The sequence below is a fragment of the Lepidochelys kempii genome, chromosome 17, assembly GCF_965140285.1.
Source record: "Lepidochelys kempii isolate rLepKem1 chromosome 17, rLepKem1.hap1, whole genome shotgun sequence".
Classification (NCBI taxonomy): domain Eukaryota; kingdom Metazoa; phylum Chordata; order Testudines; family Cheloniidae; genus Lepidochelys; species Lepidochelys kempii.
The window spans coordinates 12,018,734-12,042,441 of NC_136396.1; the positions used below are offsets into that span (position 1 = coordinate 12,018,734).

The following is a 23,708-nucleotide window of genomic DNA, read 5'->3' on the forward strand; positions in this document are numbered from 1 at the left end:
ACTTTTAAACGCAACTGTACATGTATATTTCGTATAAGATTATTTATTTCCAGGGAAAGTCAAATAAGTTCTTGACACCTCTTAAAAAAGTGCTTTCCCCTTATTTCTAGCACTAAATAACTATCCTATTTCCTCCTATCCTTTTATGCCGGTGCAGCTGGCTCCAACACAGTAGCACTGAAACTTCTTCTTGGATGTGCCAGTCTCTGTTACTTTTATTCTGAAAATACAACTGCACCTCCAGACAGCCTTGCTCTTCCTTAGGTTAATGGTGCTTAATAGATATGGATTATGGAAGCATAGTGAGACTGGGTCTCAAATTCAAATCTCAGATGTCCACATCCATTGCTACATGGACTGAGCATCACTCCTGTGATTTATCTTCTACTTAATTGGTATCACATTCCTCGGCTGAGCCTATTTAGACTTAAAATGAAACCACTGAAAAATAAACCATGCGTTTTCGGTGCACTAAAAGGAAAGACCTACTAAGGGAAAACCTATCGCCGCAAAAATGTGCTAGGTGAAAATAGCACATTCAGGAAAGTCAATAAGTCATTTTCAACTGCTAAAAGCTATGCAGGAAGCCTGGCGATTCTTCTCTTAGGGCTCGTCTACACTTAAAACGCTACAGTGGTGCCAATGTAAGTAGTAAATCAGGCTCACTCTTTTGACAGTTAAATGTGTATTTTTACACTCTCCTCACCTATAACTGAAAAAAATACACACAGTTAAACAACATAGGTCAGGTCCCTCAGCTGGTTTGAATTGGCATATCATCATTTACATCAACAGAACTATGCTGATATACATCAGCGGAAGATCTGGCCCTACACTTCCACTGAACATTCAGAATCCTCCTCTTCCTACATCTCTTTCAGCCACATCACTCTGTCCCAAGAAATAACTCCTTCTTTGCATTAGTTAGCTCGTGGGAAGAGAGATTTGAGAAAATATATCTCAAATATATATTTGAGAAAAGTTTGAGATACACATTTTGATTGTTTTCCATTTCCTTATGGGACAAGACTTTCCCTGCTCTGAAATCTGTATTAGTCAGGAATTATTCCTTCTAAAATCCATCCTTAACAGCCTGAGCTATACAAGCCACCCACTCAAGTACACTGCAGCACTCTTTTAATCATGTTCTAACACAACTGTTAGCATGGTTTCCCTGACAAATATGTACAGGGATTTTATGGCTAATATTTTTCTAGCAACAACCTTGTTTAAACATGATTGTTGCTGGTACAGCTCTGATCCACAACATTACTCGTATAGTGCCAAAAAGTCAGCCGCATATACTCATGAAAGCAGCAAGTCATCACTCTAGTTGGAAAAATGTTTTTCCAAGTTAGCAAAATCACTCTGGCTAAGAAAACATGCCACTTCCAAGAAGCACCAAGATCTTTCATGCTTTTAGGGCCAAATATTCAAACATGCATAACGCAGCTTGGGTAGACGCATACCAACCACCATGCAGGTCAGGTTGGCATGGGTACAAAGTTTCATGTATGAACATACCTCAACTTCAGTAGCTAAGGGCATGATCCAAAGCCCATTGAAGACTGAAATCACGAACTTCAATTGATTTTAACGGGCTCGGAGTCAGGCCCAAAGTGGATTGTGTGGAAGTGTGCATGCAAATTTCTGTCAACTTGGCTGTAGCTTTTTAGCTAACCCTGCCACTCTTGTTTGTCACTGGACAAAACATGGGAAAAGAGGGAATGTATCACAGTGAGCCATAAGAGAAATCATCTATTCTGCCTAACATATAGCGTTCCTACTGCTTTGCACAATGCAAATTGCTTTGGTCCCACCTCATGCAGCTATTACGCTGAGGAATGTTTTAGTCACTTGAGTTGGTTTTTCATATGCTAGCAGTGACCTGCTCTGTAAAATGTCCCACTGCAGCAGCTGAGATCTTGTAGTCAACCTCTGTACAAAATACTACAACCATGCAGGGCTCTTCCTTACAGAAAACATTCCACCTGAGGAGCCAAGCGAGCTCAAGTCCGGTAACCTAAACGGCAAAATGCAAATGCTTTTTTGTAAAATAGAGATTTCAACTAATTTACTGTTTATGAGTTACCAGGGAGTCTCCAGACATACACAGCGGATTTTAAAGAGGTGCCCAATGGGGTGATTCAAATATCTTAAGGTTTGTTTTCACATTTTAAAAAAACAAACAGAGTGAGCGGCTGAGCTGCCATGCTTACAGGCTCGGTCTAAATTTCTAGTTGTATCATATAGACTAAAGGCTGAAACTCCTCTCATAGCCATCCTTTTGTGCCTAAGTACTGGTATTAAACCAGGAAAAAGAGGGAGGGGAATAACGCTGAGGTACACAAGTTCATTAGGCAACTGATGTCCATGTATATTAAATATTCTCTCAGATTTATATCCAGTGGCACTAACCCACCCAATGCATAATAATCATCACCACCACCCATGAGGAAAAAGCAACTGCGTGCTCTTTCAACTGCAATCTGTTTGTCAAGCCATTTATCTTCTGAAAAATGCAAAAACCAGTTCTTGATTAATAACCCTCAGATTTCTCTTTAATAGTTGTGCAACTAAAGCACAGCTCTATGACAGGAGATCTGAATTCTATCCCCAGCTCTTGGCAGCGATGTGCTGTGTGACCTCAGGCAAGTCACACATCACTCTGTGCCTCAGTTTACCCATATATAAAAGGGGGTAAATAATATTTATCTACCTTTCAGGGGTGTTGTGGGACATAATCCATTAATTATTTGTAAACTACTTGAAGATTTGCAGATGGAAGGCCCTATAAAACAGCCAAGTAAATATTTTAAGTCTAATTTACAGAAGCACAGAAGAAACCTGCAACACCATGTACTTTTCTGGGAGTCAGGAAAGACCCTAAACAGAGTGCTCTCATTAGCACTACATAATACTAATACTATGCAGAGACCAGGGATAAGAAAATTTTGTTCTATAGACTGCGCTTACAAATAAATGAAGGGGGAGGACATAGACGTGTTCCTCTGGATGAAATTGCAGAGAACATTATCAAAACCTTGTCTGAGCTATAGCTGTAACTTTACTGGGAGCCCATTTCTATCTTCTGTGATTCCATATGATGTGAGCAAGTTTCATTTGAGAGTCATGGAAACAGATTCCCAGGCCAATTTCATTCAGCCCAATAACTTATATTTAGTTAACACACATCTTCCAGAAAGGCATCCTGAAGAAGAACTCTATGTAAGCTCGAAAGCTTGTCTCTTGCACCAACAGAAGTTGGTCTAATAAAAGATATTACCTCACCCACCCTGTCTCTCTAATATCCTGGGACCAAACACAGCTACAGCACTGCACAGAAAGACATCCATTCAAATACCCTTGCAAACTCCTTTGCAGCCCTCTGCTGCCCCACATACTCCATGGATAGCAAGCGTCCAAACAAGAATCAAATTTTGTCCCAAATTTCACTATGAAATTTTATTTTAAACCCATTTTTAATTTATTTGATTTAGAAACCAAGGGTTTGCCATTCAACCCTGGAATAAATATAGGTCTTAGGCAGGCACCTTGTCTTCCAAGTATCAAGTTGGCATTAATTTTACAGCTACCGTAAGTGATTCACAGAGAGCAAAATGGAAAGGGAGAAGCTAAGCAATTTGTTCAAAGCCATAGAGGGAGCCAATGTCAGAGCCAGGGAGAGAATTCAAAAGTTCCTGGCTCTCACGCCTGTGCTCAGACCACACTTCTCCCCAGGTAATATGTCAGCTGTACTAATCATACATATATAATGAAACAGCCAGTGTTAGGGGGAAAGATATTTCTGATTTATGTTCACGTAATTGAGATCAGAATAGCTGCACTGAGGTCAGTTCAGCTATTCTGGATTTAACGCCTGTGGACCTGGAGCCAGAATCTAAAGCAGTGGCTGTGTCTCCTCTGAAGTTACGCTACTGATCATACAAACAAAAAGTGCTTGGATTTTCCTCTTCCTACATTTGCCAAACTGCCTACCCCATTACACTACTTTACTCATGTTTATGGCAGATTTTCATATTTGCACTGTCATCTTCTTTGCAGCAGCTTTTTCATCTTCTCCCCCTCCCTTACATTTTGCAAGCAACCAAAAAAACCTGACCAAATGTCTCGTTCATACTGACTTTCAACTCAAACATATGTCAATGTGAAAACCCACCAGGTGGTTCTCTAATGAACGCAGGCTGGTTCTCCAATAATCCCACCAACGGAAAAGAAAAACCATTTTAAGCTATGAACTTTTATTGCAAGACAGCAGACAAAGTAGTCAAACATGCATGCCTGGATACTACCTAAAAACACCAATTACCTTTTGTAGCACCATCAGACATCCCCCAGACATCCAACAGACACACAATAATGAGGCAAGAACCTAGAAAGTTCAGAAAATTAATTCTATCTGCTGAAGAGAAGCCACGTTCAAATGGAGAGTGGAAACATTTGGAAAATGTCAGCTCTTGTACTATAAATATCGACAGATGCGGAAATTTAACAATCTCAACCATTAGAAATAAAATATCCATCTTCTTTGTTAAGCATTGAATGTTTTTTTTCAAGTAGTCGTCAGAAGAAACCTGCTGAATATGCCATTACCCAAAACAATCACATGGAAAAAATTGCATGTGTTTTCAAACCAGCACCTGGACATTTTAGCTTTGGCCTGTGGGGTGGTTGTTTCTTCATTATTTCAAACACACACGCACACATGTGCGTACACACGCTATAATCAACCGACTTGGGGGGGGGGGGGAAATCCTCTTGCTTCTGACCAGACAGATTGCTCTGCCCTTTAAAATTATCAAGTGCTAAAAATCCAGTAAGCTCACTGAACCCTTTTTCTACTCCTCTTAACTCCTGGAATTCAGGCACCAGTGCAACTTGAGGTTGCATCATCTATTGGTCTGTAAAAGAATCTTATTCCACCTCAACAGCCCACGTTACAAAACTGTTACAAGTAGGTTTCAAAGTAACAGCCGTGTTAGTCTGTCTTCGCAAAAAGAAAAGGAGTACTTGTGGCCCCTTAGAGACTAACCAATTTATTTGAGCCTGAGCTTTCGTGAGATACAGCTCACTTCATCGGAGTGAAGTGAAGCTGTAGCTCACGAAAGCTCATGCTCAAATAAATTGGTTAGTCTCTAAGGGGCCACAAGTACTTCTTTTCTTGTTACAAGTAGATTTCTCAACACTGACAGACTCTGTCATCTCCTGTGGGAAAAGGCCCAAGGGAAGCCTGCAGTTTATCTGTTCACATTTTTAATTTCCTGTAGACAAAACCACATTGGTCCCAATCCAAAAACTCCCCAGTATGTTACAGAAGAAAACCCAGTATTCCATAGTAAAAGTTGTTCATGGTCTGTCTAAGTGCCCCAGGAGGTTACAGGAGGAAGTTAGCCCTTCAGATTAACCAGTTGAGTACATTCATTATGGCTCATCTCCGGAAACTATTTATGCAGTTTTCACTCATCCACAAAACTCTAATCAACGTCAGTGGAAGTTTTGCCAGAGTAAAGCTGGAGGGTCTGATTTTCAAAGGTGCTGAGCACTTGCAACTCCCATGGATTTCATTAGGAGCTGTGTGTGCAAACTACTTCCGATGCTCTGGGGATGGGTGACATATGAAGGGATGATTAGTTGATAGGCTAAATAATCAGGTTCCTCAGGATTTGGCTTTTAGGTTCCAATCCTGCAAAGATTCACATGTATGCTTCACTTTACACACTGAGTGGCCTCACTGATGCCAATGGGAATATATGCAGTGTGCAATTTAAGCACATGCATAAGACTTTGCAGGAGAGAGGGCCTAAAGTCTATAAAACTTGACCTGGCAGGTAGAAGATTAAAAAGCAAATCCAAATGTAGTTACTTATGTTACTGCCGTAAAATTCTGAAGGGAAGAAAAAAAAAAACTGTACATACCTCGGGCATCAAAGAATTCATCGTCTGAGCTCTCCACAGAATCATTAATTATGTTCTGCATGTGCCACTGAGTGCCACTGAATCTGCGCGAACCAGCTGGAAGTAAAGACAGACTTACATTAACAAAATGAAATGATGATCTGCTCGCCAAGCTACAAAAGAAAAAGTCTAATTAAGTCCTCATAAATTGTGTGAGATGCTCATTTTGTCCAATTCATGTTTTTTAACCTAATGAGAGGGCCACTAAGAACATGTGGGATGACAGCAAAAATTATACCTTCTGCAAAATCTGAGTTAGAATGATTAAAGCAAACCCTTTATTCAGGTTCAGTGTGCAATGCTCTCCCCAAATGGAGTGACTTAAGAGACAAAGAAAAATTCCATTCATTTGAACTTGTCAGACCATTACATTCCAAGCTCGCCTTCAAGCTGTGCAAATACGTCTAAAGGCAGAAAGAAGCATTTCTTAGGGACAGCGGAGCAGCTCACATTAGAACTGAATTTCTTCCATAGCTCTTATGAAGATGCACCCTTCTGTTTGGCTTGCAGATTTGCATGCACACTACTGAATTTCCTCAAATGAACATCAAAGAGCTTTGGTTTTCTTTATTGTTAACATAAATGTTCCTGTAGCTTTTGACAGAAGCTTGACATTTGAAGATAAGAAGGCCAAAGCATTTTGGGAGAGCTAAATAACCATGTCACATTAATATAGCTCAGACACATTATATAACCTTACACTGATATGAAAACATGAAGCTATCTGCGCAGTTTGCATCATCCATTCCTCATATGTGATGGTGTGTGGTACCTATGTATGACAGGACTACGCCACACTTTCAGATAGGATGTAAAAAATGTCTGTAAGAACTGAACCATTCAGAGAGATACATAACTAGGGAGAAAGCTAGAATTTGGCCAGCATTCTCCTGGGCTAATATTGCCACAGTTTTCATTCCATTTAGTGCATTCATATACACAGGCTGTATTTTATTTCTGCAAATGAGAGGCTATATCACAAGACATGTACACTTGCAACCCCGCTTCAAGCCAATGGGAAGGCCAAGGGGAAAAGGTCCATCATTAACATTTTAGAACTAAATTAATCTTTTCATGAGCATCTACTTGCCATATCAAAACAGCCCCCTAAGTTTTAGTCACTTAATGAGCCCTGAGAAGAGGTGGATTCAAACTACGATGGCCCAATTGGCCCATCTTAATTTGAGGGCCTTCTGGCAAACCTTATGATTACCTAGTAATAATATTTCACTCTTGTAATAGGGCTCTTCATGCTTAGACCTCAAAGTGTGTTACAAAGGAGGTCAGGATCACAACCCCCATTTTTACAAATAGCAAAATGGAGGCACCGATTGGTGAATCAACTCATCCAAGGTCACCCAGTGTCAGAGCTGGGAAAAGAACCCACCTTTCTCCAAGTCCTAGTCGAGCACCCTGTCCAATGGACCATGCTGCCTCTCAATCTTTATAACCCTCTCTCTCTCCCTGGCTGTTCCCCCCACCCCCACCCAACTCAGAGTGCCACAGAGAAGAGGAGACACCATCCTGGCATTAACTAACATGGTGGGGATTTAATAGCCAAACCAAACCTTTTCCCCATCTAGCATTTTGGTATGGTCCTTGATAAAGAGATTGGGCCAACCACAGCATTTGGCTTTTGATCTGAACTCTGTCCATCTTCTAGTTGACATCACCTTTCTGGTACTCATTAGTGACAACTGATGTACCTTGTTAATGCGGAAGGTTTTGGACTCCTCAGAGAAATCCACAGTCACCAAGATATATGATTTCATTGTATGATAATGTAAGTGCAGAGCTACCCACTTAGCAAATACCTAGGCAACAAGCAAGCATGGTAAGCTTTTTAGCAATCTTCATTTCTATGTGGCCAGAATCAATAATGCACCGTGCTGTAATCAAACCCTCCCAGAAAAAGCCTTTGTCCATTTCACTTTAATATACGTCAGTAACATCACTGCCACTGACCAACAGAAGTGTTTCAAAGCAAGAGGAATGATTCAGTGCTGTAGCCTCACTGCAGGACGTTTGCGGGAAGTTTACTTTATGAATGGTTTGAAGGAATTTATATTAGTACCTATTTTAACCCCCCCCCTTTTCTTCACTCACACACAGAGTAGAACCCATATTTTACAAATTAACAGGACTGAGGGGTTCATAAAAATTGAAAAGCTCATACAATTGAACATGTCAAAATTACAGTAGATACAGTGCAAAAGTAGCAGTACGCTGCACTGCGTCACTTTCTCAGTGTCCTTCAAACCACTGCGAAACAATTTCCAATTCATTGGGATGTGCAAGGATGAGAACTTGTTCTTCATCAACTATCTTTTTGAAGACAGTGCACCTCATAGCCTTAATAGTTCCCTCCATCCCTTTTAGGGAAGTTGTCATTCAACAGCAACTTTTCAATCACACTTAGGTTTTGTATACACTACATACTTACTTCGGTATAACTACATCACTCAGGGATGTGAAAAATGCACACCCCTGAACAACGTTGTTATATTGACCTTATAGCGCTGTCTACACAGGAGGTTATCGGCAGAAGAGCTTCTCCCAACAACATAGTTACCACCTCCTACCTGCTTAGAGTGTCTTCACCAGATACGCTACAGTGGCATGCAGCTGCGCCAATGTAAACTTGTAGTGTAAACCTGCCCTCAGTCAGTGAATAAGTCACAATTAACACAAATGCTTCAGCTATCAGAGGAGTTGTGCAGCAATACTCCATTCCAGAGATGCTAGTCTCAATCTCTCTCACCTGCATACAAACCTCCCTTCCTTCAGTGATAGTTAAAGTGCCGTGCCAGGCAACCACCCTATTACAAGGGACACTATCAAGTTAAAAATCATTTGAGCTGGCCAGAAGACAGAATCCCTTCCTGCCTCCACCCGCATAGAAAATTTCAACAAGAAGATTTTTTGGTTTATTTTTATAACGGAAAAGTTTTTGGCCAAACCCCCTCCCCTCACACACATTTGGGCCAAAAAACAAATAGTTTCAATTTGGAAATGCTGTCATAGTGCCTCACGGGAGCTGTAGTTCAAGTGGTTTATGCTCCTATTCTATTCTATAGGCAGAGCTCCCTGTTCTGACTACATTTCCCATGATGCAAGACAGTGATGTGAGGCAGTTGCATCATGGGAGTCTTTGGTCACGGTGCATCATGGGAGATGTAGTCCACTGCCAACAATGAAGACACCCTTACCCACCTTACTAATAACTGGAGAGAAGGGCCTGTGCTGAAGTTCTGATCCAGACATGAATCTGAATTGTGCCAAAAGGCCAGGAGCAGGAAGGAGAGTTCAGACCCAGCACCTAAGATCAATGTTTTTTAACCTTTCTAGATTGGTGATGCCTTAATTTGAAGTCAAAAATCTTCATGACCCACCCTCCCTTACATTTACTATAAAGATAAGAATAAAAAAGTATCAGTGATAAAAATGATAAACCTATACAATGTAATTGTGTGTTTCAAGAGATTGACAGAGAATACTTGACCTTGAAGGACGGGGACTATGGGAAGTGAGATTTTCTTTGCTTTAGCTTGTAATAAGATTTTCAGCACCTCACAATCTCCAATTATCTTTAATGACACTCCCGGGGGGTTGCAACTTACCTATTGAGAAACACTGCCTTAGATCACCAAACGTGGATATGAGGGTACTTCATGCTATATATGCCATCTGTAGTTATTTTTGTATCTCTATAAAGTTGGGAAAGGGAAATAGACAAACAAGGAGCGCACTGGTGAAGTAGCCCAAGGCTATGGTTATCATCACTGAGGGAGAATGTTTATTTGTTTTTAAAACTAGTTTTCCCAGTGGAATAAAAATAAATGATTCAAACATTTCTAAAAGGCTTTGGCTTTAGACAAACTTGTTTTGTGAAACCAAAGGGCTAGATCCTTATTCCCTTATCCATGCCGAGTAGTAGAGCTGGGCAAAACTTTTCAGTTAAATAACTTTATTTGTTGAAAAACACAGTTTCAGGTGGACTGAAACAATCCACAAATTTGACATGAATTCACGAAATCGTTTCAAACAACCTCCTCCCCCCCCCCCGCCCCTTTTCAGGTTAAATTTACAAGGGGACTCAAGTGCCATCCACAGAAAGGAAGGAGGAGGAGATGGTGATATCCTCATATCTGAAAGCCTATGCTGTCTCCTGGGTGTAATTTGTAAAATCGTATGTAAAAAAGCCAAAAATGGCTCAGAACTTAAAAAATTGGATGGTAACTGACCATGAAACCCAGTGATGATTCAGCCTGGTGATATTCTGAACAAAGATCTCTCACTGTGCTTTCAGCTGCTTCCTGTGCTTCACATTGACTCAACAGAAACTGTAGACTTAAGAGTGACACACAGTGTGACATTCCTGGACTCTTAATATACAGATAGCTCAGTGCTTAGGGCACCCACCTGCATTGGGGAAGACCCAGTTTCAAATCCCTGCTCTGGAGCAAGGATCTGAACCTCGGTCTCCCACATCCCAGGTGAGTGTGCTAACCACTGGGCTAACGGGTAAAAGGGGGACACTGCCTGCTCATTTCCATTTACTTTTATTTATAAAAAGATTAAAATGCCCAGAAATAAAAATTTTCTTTTGGATCAAAATGTTTCATTTGACCTGAAATGAAATTTTTGTTGGCTTTTTGAATTTGTTAAAAATTCTGAATTTTTTTAAATTTTGGTTTGAGTCAAACTGATTTTTATTTTTCAGAACTGCCAGCAAACTGGAAAATCAACTATTTGCCCAGTTCTACTCAGAAGCACTTGACTGCACAGGTAAACCCATTGGTTTCAACACTATTGCTTGTGGAGAAAGTAGTAGAATCTGGCCCTAATATTTGACCTGACCACCCCCTATTTAAACAAAGGAGCTCCCCATGTACATTGATGCTCAGATTGCAGAATCTGGTATGACAAGGAGAGCTCTAAAGATGTTTTACCTTCTGGTTTCCTGTTTATCTCACATAGAGAAGGCTGAATTGGAAGAGATACTGTAATGATTTTACTAGAAAGTGGCAAGTCTTCCTTCCCCAAAGGGAAAAAAACATGTCTGTACCAAGGGAATGTGCTGATGTTATCTGAACTGCTCTTTCATTAAGGAGCTGCCTAATAGCTGTGTAAACCTCTCATTGAGGTCCACAAAGGGATTAGGAGTGCTAAAAGATTTGCTTTAAATGACAACGTTTATTACAGTAGTTCATTCGCACCTGGTTGTGTCAGCACTCCCATTGTAAGCCTTTATCTACAGGGGGTTTATATCTTGGCTGTAACAAGTCTCTCTGGGCTGAATCTTGGCAAAAGAGGGGTTTTTTGGACTTGAATTTCAAAAATATCAGCCTGGCTTTTGCACCAGAACAAAGGTTTTAATGTACATTTTGCTGAGTCTGGAAAACACCTGTGATTGCCAAGTTAAGTAACCACATATGACTCTATCATTCCATTTTCCTCCTTTAGACAACACAGCACAGATTAATGAATCCTAGACTGCAAGTTCTCTGGGGCAGGGACTGTCTTTGTATAATGCATTCATACATTGCTCAGTACAACTGGGCTTGGATCCACAACTACAATGAAAATATAAAATGGAAGGGGTGGTAGAGTTGTACAGGATGATATTTATTATGACCCCAGAGGGCTTTCACACAGCTGAAACAGTGTATGTTTGGTTTTACAGCTGAGTGAAGTCATTTACTTTTCCCACTGATGAGAATTTTGCGAAAACATGTTAATCTGTGAAAAATATCAAGAAGCAAAGTAAAATTTTGCTATTGTAGACAGCCCTTTCAGGACAAGCCTACAGGGGACTGGGATTCTTTGTCTCAGGTCTGAACCAACTAAACCTACGTTGCATACAGGGCAGTGTTTCTCAACCAGTGGGTCACGACCCCCAGATCATGATCCCAGGAGTTGTGGGGCATCAAAAATATTATTACAGTCTAAAGCAAAGAAATCCTTACTCCACCACACCTTTACCCTTTAAGTTTAAATACTCTGCCAACCTCTCAAAACACACATACCTGCATATAAATTGTACAGACTTATAACTGTTCTCACTGACACTTTTTTACTCCTATTTATTTTTTAAACTCAAGTTTATACTATATGTAAGAGAGCTGCCAACATATTTTTATTTAGACTAAGGGAGTCTCCAGCTCCTTGACAGCGTATAGCTTTTAGGTCTGTTCAAGTTCAGGCTGCTTTGTGCCAGACTCCAGGCGCCAGGCTACTTGAAGGGGAATCCTGCATAGGGAATCCTCCTGTAGCCCAGAACAATCATAGCAGTTCCTATGACATCCCACCTATCCTCCTCTCTAGTGGCAATGTCTGGGGAAAAGAGGTATCCCTACAACCTAACAGTCCCTGGCTGTTGGCATTTGGGTTCTGCTGAGGACGTAGCCCTTAGTTTTTAAGGTTCACTTTGGATGGGCTATTACCAGCAGGAGAGTGAGTTTGTGTGTGCTGGGGCGGAGGGTGAGAAAACCTGGATTTGTGCTGGAAATTGCCCAACTTGATTATCATACACATTGTAAGGAGAGTGATCACTTTAGATAAGCTATTACCAGCAGGAGAGTGGGGTGGGAGGAGGTATTGTTTCATGGTCTCTGTGTATATAATGTCTTCTGCAGTTTCCACAGTATGCATCCGATGAAGTGAGCTGTAGCTCACGAAAGCTTATGCTCAAATAAATTGGTTAGTCTCTAAGGTGCCACAAGTACTCCTTTTCTTTTTGCGAACCTTGGCTACGATATCAAAGTAATATCATACTTCGAAACAGTCACTTTTCCTTCAGAGCATGAAAAAATATAAGGCTGTTTGTACCAGGCAAGGATACTTTCAACACCCTAAAAATGTCCTGGACCACTATGACCCTAAAAATACGGTGTTTTACAGCAAACCCATAATGAGAGGGTGCTCTCCAGACTCCAGACTCCTTCAGCCAAGCCACCTAGGGAGGTGGTAGAATCTCCTTCCTTAGAGGTTTTTAAGGTCAGGCTTGACAAAGCCCTGGCTGGGATGATTTAACTGGGAATTGGTCCTGCTTTGAGCAGGGGGTTGGACTAGATGACCTTCTGGGGTCCCTTCCAACCCTGATATTCTATGATTCTAAGTCTGCTACCCTCTAACAAAGAAGGAGAAAAAACCTCCACGGAAGTGCAGATCTCGGAGGAATGGATGATCTAACAGAATCACAAAAATTAGTCATGGAAGAGACCAACATATTTCCTATGATTCACCTTGTCGATGTCGGGGGGAAAACAGTGATTAATTAATGGTAAAGGCAAATTTAACCTTGTAGCTAAACAATATTCAGTCTGTCACTGGTCACAGTACTACTATTACTTTAATCAATCCCATCTGACACAACAGGCGGTGTTCTTAATGTAATGTGCATAAACGTATTGTGTCCCATTATTGCTAATGAAAATGGCACCCATGGAGTAACACCTTGATAATGTAGACTAATACGCATGAACACAAGGAATACTAATGTTGTTTCCTATTAAATAGCACCCACTTATGCTGAAGTGCTCCCAAACTCCCAGTGCTCCCTTTAATTTAAACTGGAAAACCTCCAAAGCAGGAGTTAATTGAGTGCTGCATCTGATTAGTAAAAATGTTTATGACTTGCTTTGACTCCCTCTGCTGCATATAGCAAGATGCCTGAAGGACAAATTATTTTCCATCTCATTTTAGGGTAAGGACTGTTTAAAGCCTTTACATTTAAAATGTGAAAGTTGTTATAATTAATTCAGACACCAGAATCTCTAACATCACTGCTGCAGTTTATTTTATTACCTAAATGGGATGTTACATGTTGATTTAAGAAACACATAAGCAATGAGCTAATCCTGAGCCTGTCGGAGACCGACCATGCCCAAAATTTGAATCTTCACATTACACTTCTTTTCAGCGACCCCCTAAACCATAACTGCTTCAAAAAGGGAATTTCCATCCCATAGGAAATTCCGATTTAAAAAAACGTTCCAAACTGGGATGAGAAGTCAAAATATAGCACAGAACAGAAAATTCAAAAAAAGAAGGCAGAAACACTTTGCACATTTCCAGTTGAAACATTTCAGCATTTCCAAATTTAAATATCTTGTTTCGTTTATTGAACTAATTGAAATATTTCATTTTGGCTCGGTTTAACATGAATCTCCATCTTCCTGAGCTGCCGCAGCACTTTATAGGAATCTGATAGGGCCTTGAAGCAACACACCTACAACTTCATGAGCTGGGCTCTCTTGACCAACTACATTTCCCATGATGGACCACGGTCACATGCCTCCCATGACACATCACATGAATTCAACAAGAAGGAAACCTACATTGCTTCTTGGGAGATGTAGTCCAGCCACAGAGCCCGGTCCATACAGGAGAAGGCAGTGGGGGGAGGGAAAGAGACTCCCAAACTATAATTCCCATGAGCTACCATGGAAGCTCAGGCCAACACAGATTAATGCCAAACTGATGCACAACGAAATCAGAGACACAAGGTAGGTGAGGCACTATCTTTTATTGGACCAACTTCTGGTTAGTGAGAGAGACTAACAAGCTCAGAAGCTTAAATTTTTCCCCCAAACAGAAAAAGTGAAATACTTTGGCATATTGAAATTTTTCACCACAGAAAGTTTTAATTATGGAAACTGCACAGTGTCCTATTGAAAAGGACACTGATGGAAAGTTCCTGTCCATTCTCCATATTCCATCCCTCCCCCACCATTCAACACAAACCAGGAGTTCACTAAACCCAGACCGCCTATATCCCCTGCACATCCTGTACCCACCCAGCCTCCCACTTCTCCACCAAGCAACATCCTTCAAATCCTTCCTTTTAACTTATTCCTTCTAGGAACGTTTCCCAACTTCTTCTCAGGTTATGTCCAGACTATAGTTTATCTCGGCATAATTTATGTCAATCAGAGGGGTAAATAAATCACCCTCTGGAGCGATAAAAGTTACACTGACATAAACGCCGGTGTGGACAGCGCTATGTCGGTGGGAGAGCTTCTCCTGATGACATAGCTGCCACCACTAGCAGGAGCAGGAGGAGTTAAACTGACAAGAGACCTCTCTCCCTTCCGTTTAGATCGGCTACATTAGAGAGCTTACAGCTGCATCACTGTAAACTCTCTAATCTGCTCTCAGCTAAACCCTACACACCCTTCCTTTTCCTGAACTATTGTCCTACATTTCATCTTGTCTAGCATATCCTCAGCTCCTTAGAGAGGTATTACACCTGCATCGAGGGGTCCAATCCTGCAAACGCCTACTGCCATGTGCTAGCATGTAATAGAATCATTTAAAAGAATAAGACTACAATTAGTAAGTAGTAATCAATATTGTGTCAAATTCTCTGCTGATCTATATTGGCAAACAGCTCCAATGAAGTCAGTGGCGCTGCACCAATTTACCCTAGGAGACGATTGGACCCAACATCAGGTTGTAAGTGCTTGCAAGATCAGGCCTTAGGTTTATCAGGATTAGGCTCTAGGTCAAGAGCTCTGTAAATTGATGGGGCTGTACTGAGATTGTGGCCATTCATTTTACTTACGTTAGGCTCTTGCATTGCAGGGTAACACTGCATCAGAGAAGAACAGTACCTTGCTTTTAATACAAGTGAAAAATTAAAAACTATCCAAGCCCAGTATCTTGTCAACTCATTAAATACCACCGCAGCCTCTTTCAACATTTTCCTTTATTATCCTGGCTTTAGAGCAGGGGTTCTCAAATTTCATTGCACCGCGACCCCCTTCTGACAACAAAAATTACTACATGACCCCAGGAGGGGGGACCGAAGCCTGAACCTGCCCGAGTCCCACCACCCCGGATGGCGGGGCCAAAACTGAAGCTCAAAGGCTGCAGCCCCAGGCAGGGGGCCTGTAACCTGAGCCCCACCAGCCAGGGATGAAGCCCTCGGGCTTCAGCTCCGAACCCCAGTAAGTCTAACAACAGCCCTAGCAACCCCATTAAAACAGGGTCACGACCCACTTTGGGGTCCCAACCCACAGTCTGAGAACCGCTGCTTTAGAGCAAAAGTGTTTACCAACATAAAAGTACTCAGCTGGAATCATGAACCAAAATAGTCTATTTCTCAAACCCCAGCCTTTGCACAATCATAAAGTGGTTGGTGTCTTTTCATTCACACAGACACAAGCCCCAAAGTATAATTAGATGTCTGCTCAGCCACTCAGAAATGGAAGCAAGACAGATTTTTTTCCCTCCCTTTCTTTTCAGTATCTGTGCATTTCTGCAATTCATCCTGTTAATTGCTGTCAGAGCCACCCATCTAGCTCATCAGCATTAACAGCATGCAGTGATAACCCTTTCTCCTACTATAAATAGGAGGACAGTGTGACAAGTGTGGGACCAGAGGCGAAAGCCTGGGATATAATCAATGGCTCATACGGTAAAGCAGCAGTTAGTCACTTTCATTGCTACTGTATTGTTTACAGATACAGACCTGGCTGAAAATCTGATTTCTGTCTTTAACCCTCTTGGGGTTCTTTCCAATACCAGCACTCTCTCCTGCTTTTGAAATGGGCTAAAGAGGATTAATATCAATGTTTTTATCCCAGCAGCAAAGCGCAAATTTTCAATATGAATTAACAGGTTGTCAGTAAACACTGCCTGTTTCTTATTTTCCGTCCTTATTCTGAAAGCTATCCCCTCCTTCCCACTATGTCATTCGGATTACTTGGAGCTCCAACAGGATCAGTGCTGGTGGCCCAATTTAAATTGCCTGAATATGGATTACTTGCTGTAGTAAATATAATGATCACTAGTAAAAAGTCAGCACTTGCCCACCACAGGTTTCCATAGTTACTGGTATGCGTGGGGAGGAAGGAGGGGGCGATGAGTGGAAATATGGTATCTCAAACACACTGTGCAGTAATTCTTAACAAGTGGTGGCTCCTTTTTCCTAGTTTCATATTGAAGAATATCAGCTTGCCCCTACATTATAGCTAATACCAATTAATAGAATTCTCCTGATAAAGTCTCTTTCTGCTTTGGCTTCCATTAACAATCATGGAAAATAATCTTTCCATCCAAATGTCCCATCTAGAATAATTTAGCAAACCTAAGTAATTTTGTAAATGAACCAAATATTAATTATGGCTATGGGGAGGTCCTTTTGTAACTAACTTCTCTAATCTGATAGGTTTCAGAGTAGCAGCCGTGTTAGTTTGTATCCGCAAAAAGAACAGGAGTACTTGTGGCACCTCAGCAACTCTAATAAATTTGTTAGTCTCTAAGGTGCCACAAGTCCTCCTGTTCTTTTTTCTAATACAATACAAGCTTTTAGAATTTACATTCACTTCCTAAATGAAATGTTTGCAGGTGTGCACATTTCATGTAAATAGAAGTCCACTGTCATTACAATTAATTCTAGAAATAAACCGGAAGCAACGCTCTGGCTCTGAACTCATCCCAAGCCCCATAGGAGGGGTAGGAGGAGAGGAAAGGGGAGGCATTTGACTGCAGATCCAGAATTTGCAGCTTTGGTCCCACCTCTAATTTATTCCTTTTGTCTAGCTTTTAAGGGAAAATTAGAAAGAAAAGATTTGATTAAGTCTCTCCTTTAAGAGCACAGAGGAAAACTTTGCTCAATTTCAGCTTTTTTCTACGTAGTGACACCAATCAATGTAAAAATGCAGTGTATTGTAAGCTAGATGACCGTTCTCTTTGTTTCTGCTTTGCACGGAGAGAGATCTGGGCCAAATCAATAGGCACCAATAGGCACAAAATTACAATAGAAAGACAAGTGTTAATTTTCAGTTCTTATGGGAAGACAGGCAAAATACCTTCAATTATAAGGGAATCTCCTTATAAGAGCTGTTACAGCACTGCTTCTTCTCCCAAAAACTGCAGTGCTGTATTGCTCACAAACGGCAATCCCAGAGGATAGGGACAATAAATGATTCTAGGGTGACACTAAGATGGACCTAAGCAGGAAAAATTCAGGTCCAGATTTCTGAACATCCTAAATTTCAAGCGTGTTTGGAATTCAGGATTTTGATTCGGACCACTTGGAAGATTAGGTCCAGTTGCTAAAGATTCAGTTTAAAGATTTAAGAGTCTGGATCTTGCACATCTGTAGAACAATTCAGTCTATTGAAAGAAACAAAAAGTTTGCCAAGGTATTTAAGTGGAGCTTACTGGAAAACGGGCTATTCCCCCAACCCCCGATGAAAATTTTGACAAAAAAATTGCCACTGAAAAATTCAAGATTTTAAAAAAAAAAAAAAAACCACTGAAATATTCCAATTAAGAAATGTTGCTACAGTGCCTCACAGGAGTTGTAGTTTGGGTGCCTCATACTCCCTTTCTCCTCTATAGGTTGGACGCCTTGGCTGAATTACATCATCTATGATGAACCACTGTGTTCCCTCATTGTGATGGGAGGTGTTTTCATCCTGAGAATCCCTGGCTGTGTTTCATCACAGGAGACGCGGTGCAGCCCCAAGAGAAGAATGGAAACATGAGGAAAGCAAATCCCAGCTCCCATGAAGCGCTGCAGGGAGATGTCCAAATCAAAATTTTCACACGCATTTTTTTAAATGAAAAAAAGTCAACAATTTCCATAAGAAGCTGACTCAATTTTAGACTAAAGTGTGTTCTCTCAAAAAAAGAGAGAGAACAATTGATTTTTGTGGGGTGGGGGTCAAAATCAGTTTCAATCCAACCTTTTTTGACTGGCCTTACATTTAAGAGCCAAGGAACTGAACACCAGCACCAAGAGATTGCTGAAGAGTTAGCAATTAAGTTGTGCTAATCAACAGGAGAGAGCAAATCTGACTGCAGAGACATCAATTCAGGCAACAGCTGCTTGTTCATTTTGTCTGCACGTTGCTGAAAAAAAACACATGCAAGCTGACTTTCTTTTTTTCTTCTTCTTCTTTTTTTTTTTTTTTTTTTTTAAAGTGGCATGTTTACAACTCTACTGCACACCCCCAACAACGGGTGCAGTCTAGCAGCAAATTATATAATAAGCTCCTGTTTAGAAACATTACATAAAATACATATGGTGCAAAAAGTTTTATATTTAAAGATGCGCTCTCTTTTGATCAACAATACATTAAAAAAAAACAGTGGTGATTGACATGTCGCTGGTATTCAGGCTAAATTCAAACGTAAGGAACAATCCTGCAGCATTGCGGAGTCTTCTGCACTTGTCTCCGAATCCCAGTGAGGCCACAGAATTCAGGGCGTTCAGCACCTGGCAGATAAGGCCCTTATGGAGAGAACTAATGAAGCTGGAAAAATGCACTGTGGAGGCATTCACATCTAGGTCACCACTTCAGATCTGCTACAGACTAGCAATTCTCAAGAGAGTTGCTGAAACAAACTGGTGATTGTCTCTATCCCTAAACCACCACCCTCAGTTAGCACTGGCTGGCAAAATGCAAAAAGACTATGAATGGCCCTTGAAGGCAGAACTCCCTTTTAGCCCATACAGATGCTCTTTCCAGAGGCATGTTGACAGGGCGATATAAGAAAAGCTTACACTTACTACTGCTAGCTGTACTAAACCTATCCCACGGAGGAGTTCTGGGCCAAATCCTCAGCAGGCATAAAATCAGCTGACTTCAGTGGAGCTATGCCAATTTACACCAGCTAAGGATCTGGCCTTCACTTTGCCGGGGTGTCAGTCCGGAACCTCCTTCTAGCCCCACATGTTCAAAATTATAAGATAAACTCATAATGGATTGAGGTAGGAAGGCTGGAGTATGCATCAATACAAAAAGTGCTATTCTAAAGAACCTGGCATGTCCCAGAGTCTTGAAAATGCTGCTTTAAAAAGATTGTAATTTCTGGCTCCACCACAGGCTGTTCCAAGACTGAACTACAGCAGCAGATGGAGTAAGAGCAGACCACAAGGGACATGAAACAACCATCCATCACTTCTCCCATCCCTTTCCCAACAGTTCAGTTCTGGAGGCAGTGCATGCCTTTTACTTCATTAACTCACATGACCAGTCACATGTGTTCAGCTGCCAGGTGTCACACACTTGGAAGGAAGGAAATGCTCTCCTTTTAAAACGTTAAAGATTTTAAAACATGCCTTAAGTAGTAAAAATCTCCCCCTTGCACTGAAAGATTCTGCTGTGCACATTTTGCAATGAGATTTAAAATCTCACTCTGGTTTCAGCAATCTCCCTCATTCAAATGGTCCCAGCTCAACAACAGATTGAGCAAATCACTGATGGCTACACACACACCCCAGTATTTACAGCCTCTTTGTTAAGAATGCCACTTATGGGCCTAGTTTTTAAATACACTAGGTACCGCTGAAGCCAAGAGCTTAGCAGGATTCAGACCAGGTTAGACATTTAGATGAGTAACGAGAACATCCACAGCTACATAATACAGGATGATAACTGATAAGAGTATGCCATTAGGATTCAGGGCATAAACCAATCAGTATCTAATTGGGATCGGAAGAAATTTAGCTTTGGGAAGGATATTCCACAGTTGTCTATTATAGGATTTCCTGCACTGTTCTCTGAGCCTCTGGTATTGGTCATTGTCAGAGACGAGACAGGTCACCTCACTAGATAAACCATTGTGCAGCAATTCCTGTGTTCCTAATTATTCATAGAAAATGTATGTACACTGAACACAGTACACACCCTTTCTAAACACAGTGCATGACTGGTCAAAATAAGTATCATTATTTATTCTGTGGTCTTAATATCAATTCTCCACTGGACAAATGACAGGCAGAACATACAAGTTACACAGATGATTAATGGCTGTCACTTCCTCTCTCTTGCAGAAATGCTACATTTTCTGATATGACAAATTGCTTTCTTCCTTGCTTTTGATCTCAGCCTCAGTAAGGAACAGCGAGGTCTGTACTAAGCCAACATCAAGCCCCCTCTGATCTGAGAGAACCAAGACAACATAATACTCTTCAGGTCACGATTCAAGCTATCCTACAACATACTATCAATGGTAACTTGCACGGTCTGCAGAAGGACTACGTCGGCTTTGAGATCTTGCTGTTCTAACTGGCAGAAGATTTTATAGCGGACTCAGCCATTGAATTCAGGCCATCATTAGAGATGAAGTCTCCGTCTAATATAAAAAATGATAAAATGTATTGTTTAGAGACCTATTAACAATAACTCTCTATGTACATTGTGTATCCCCCTCCACTCACACTCACTCACTCTCTTAATGGGACAGGGTGGAGGGTATGTTGCTGAAGCCAAGGGGAGGGAAGGGCCTTTCTGTTGCTTTGATTTCCTGGCTGGCTGCGTTAATTTGTTAAATATATATGAGTACTGAATGCTGCTGGCTGGGTTATCATTATGACCCTGATTCAGTAAAGTGCTTATTTAAAGTTAAGCATGTGCTTAGTCCCATTGACTTCAAATGGGAGATTCTAGATTGACTCAGTCAAAGTTAAGCATGTACTTAAAATGCTTTTACTGGCAGATTAATTAAGAGTTAATGCTTTTAATTAACTTTTATATTGTTTAAATCTGAGGAACAAACAATGAAATATTATACATATACACACATACACACACACACTATCAGAAGAGACAGGCAAGTAAACTTTACTATAGATATTACCAGCAGCTGTACCTATAAGAGTCATCATATTTCTTGCCAAATGGCTATCCATCCAGAAATCTTGCCCTGGCTCCTAAAAAATCAGAAAGGGCTCTTGCATACCATCCAAGTAGTGCATCAGATTTCAATTGTTGAGAAATATAATGAGCTCAGAAACTCTCCTCTTGAGAGAGAGAGTCATTAATTTAATGACTTTCTGCATGGCTTTCCGTATCCCAGAACAATTTAGCCCACAGACTTTTGGTGCATTTAGAAGGAGCATGTCAAAATAAGGCAACAACTCACACATCAGTGTCAAATTTAAAGGCTTCCAAAAATCACTTGGAGTCAGACACTACAGCAAGCCAACTGTTCCCAGAAAGATGACCAGCAATCACAGCAAAAGGAGACAAGTAGGCATAAACTATATTCCAATGAACTCTTCATACAAAATAACTTCTAGGATCACAGTTATGTCTGTGGATGACTTAAGTTTCATTAAGAATACCTCTGAGAGGGAACATTTGTTTAAATGGAATCTAAACAGGGCCAGTTTTGGGGAGAGGAAACCCAGATGCCTCAAGTAACTATGCTGGCAATTCAGTAGACAGTGCTCGTCCTTGGGAGTCAATATTGAAACCAGTACTGAAACTGTGCCCCAGCATGGTGCTCATGAGCACAGCGCTGCTGCAGGTGCAATCCGTTGAATGAAATGTAAAACAGATCCTGACCTCTTGCATTTATTGAAGCTGCCTCATCTACTTTTATAAGAACCAAAATATTAGCTACAGTCCCTGTCAGAGCCCCAGTCCCATCCTAGTCTACCTAAATTTCCCTGCAGTTTCAGTTGAATACAATATTCTTTTCCCCCCACTTCCTGTCCTAAGTCATTCTGTGGTGTCACTGTTCATTATTCAACAGCTAAGGTCAGTTCTAGAGGTGTCTGTATTCCAGCAAGAGGTAAAGAGATAATTTTCTGTATGTACTTTGTAAAGCTCTTTGGCGTCCTTCAAAATAAAGAAGATTACAAACGTAAACTAGGATCATCCTCATACACTTGTATGATCCCTGAATATATTTTAACTGCATTCTTAGTGCTCACATAGTAAGATCAAACAAAATTTGAAAAATTGCAGCTTCCTGTAATGGGGTGATCATCGCTTCTTGAACAGGAGGGGGGAACCCTAAAACAAAACCATTGTTCACAATATCAAGCCACAAGCCTTTGGCAGTAACTGAAAGTCCATCAGATGAAGATGCCAGGTCAGAAATAAAGAACCGCACTGGCAACCTACATTAGCCAAAATGCTTATAGTAGTACTGGTTATCTAGTTACTGACCACAAGCACCCATTTGGATTTTCTTACCCAATTCTATCATTTATTAAATGACCCAGAAAGTTTCATCACGGAGAGAGAAATCAAAAGCTGCAGCCTCCATTCATCCATTTTGATATTAAGAATGCACACTGTGAAGAGTGTAAGTTATTAGCAAATATGGACTTCATAGCATCTTCAATTGTCAAATTCAATAGCTTCATTGTCTAGCATTTCTCAGTGGAAAAAGTGACGTTCTGTATACATGGATTTTAACTACAAGAACCATGGAACAAGCCACTTCACCTAGAAACCAAGGCTCTTTATTTGTTAATTTAAATAACTCTCTAATATTAAATATCATAGATTTTAAGGCCAGAAGGGACCATTCTAATAATCTAGTTTCACTTCCTGCGTAACACTGGCCATAGAACCTCACTCAGTCATTTGTACATCACGAGAACCGGACACAGTAGCCAACAATGGTCTCTCTAGCAGTGCACTGTATTCGGTGGTAACTCCATTTCCCTACTTCTACTTGACATTCCCCTCCTTAGATGGCCACGGATCACATCGGCCCTCTTAGCAAGAGGGAACTGCACTGCACGCTCATGTTCACTGGTTACCTAACACAACACCAAAGTCCTTTTCAGAATTACTGCATTCCAGAATGTAGTCCCTCCAGTCATCTACCAGTGTAAGTACTTATAGACCATGCTCATATCATCTCAATCTTCTCTTCCCTGAAGTGCCACATCTTGACACAGAAGAGACTGCATCTTGGTGGCAGGCAAAGTTATTCCTATATGTGGCTTGTGATCTTTGGGATTCTACTGG

The 23,708-nt window shown here is 40.9% G+C and overlaps 1 protein-coding gene across 6 annotated transcripts in view; it reads right to left on the reverse strand.

The window, feature by feature from the left end:
* PITPNM3 (PITPNM family member 3) overlaps positions 1–23,708 on the reverse strand; it is a 357,638-nt gene that overhangs the window by 248,027 nt on the left and 85,903 nt on the right. For 5 of the 6 annotated variants that reach the window (XR_013634779.1, XM_073315263.2, XM_073315260.2 and 2 more), the window contains exon 2: positions 5,938–6,033. Coding sequence is in view for 4 of the 6 variants with exons in the window: in XM_073315263.2 (XP_073171364.1) it covers positions 5,938–6,033 (96 nt within the window). In the remaining 2 variants the exon portion in view is untranslated. Of the gene's footprint in view, positions 1–5,937; positions 6,034–23,708 lie in introns of those variants that run through there. The other variant, XM_078849229.1, reaches the window with a different exon arrangement.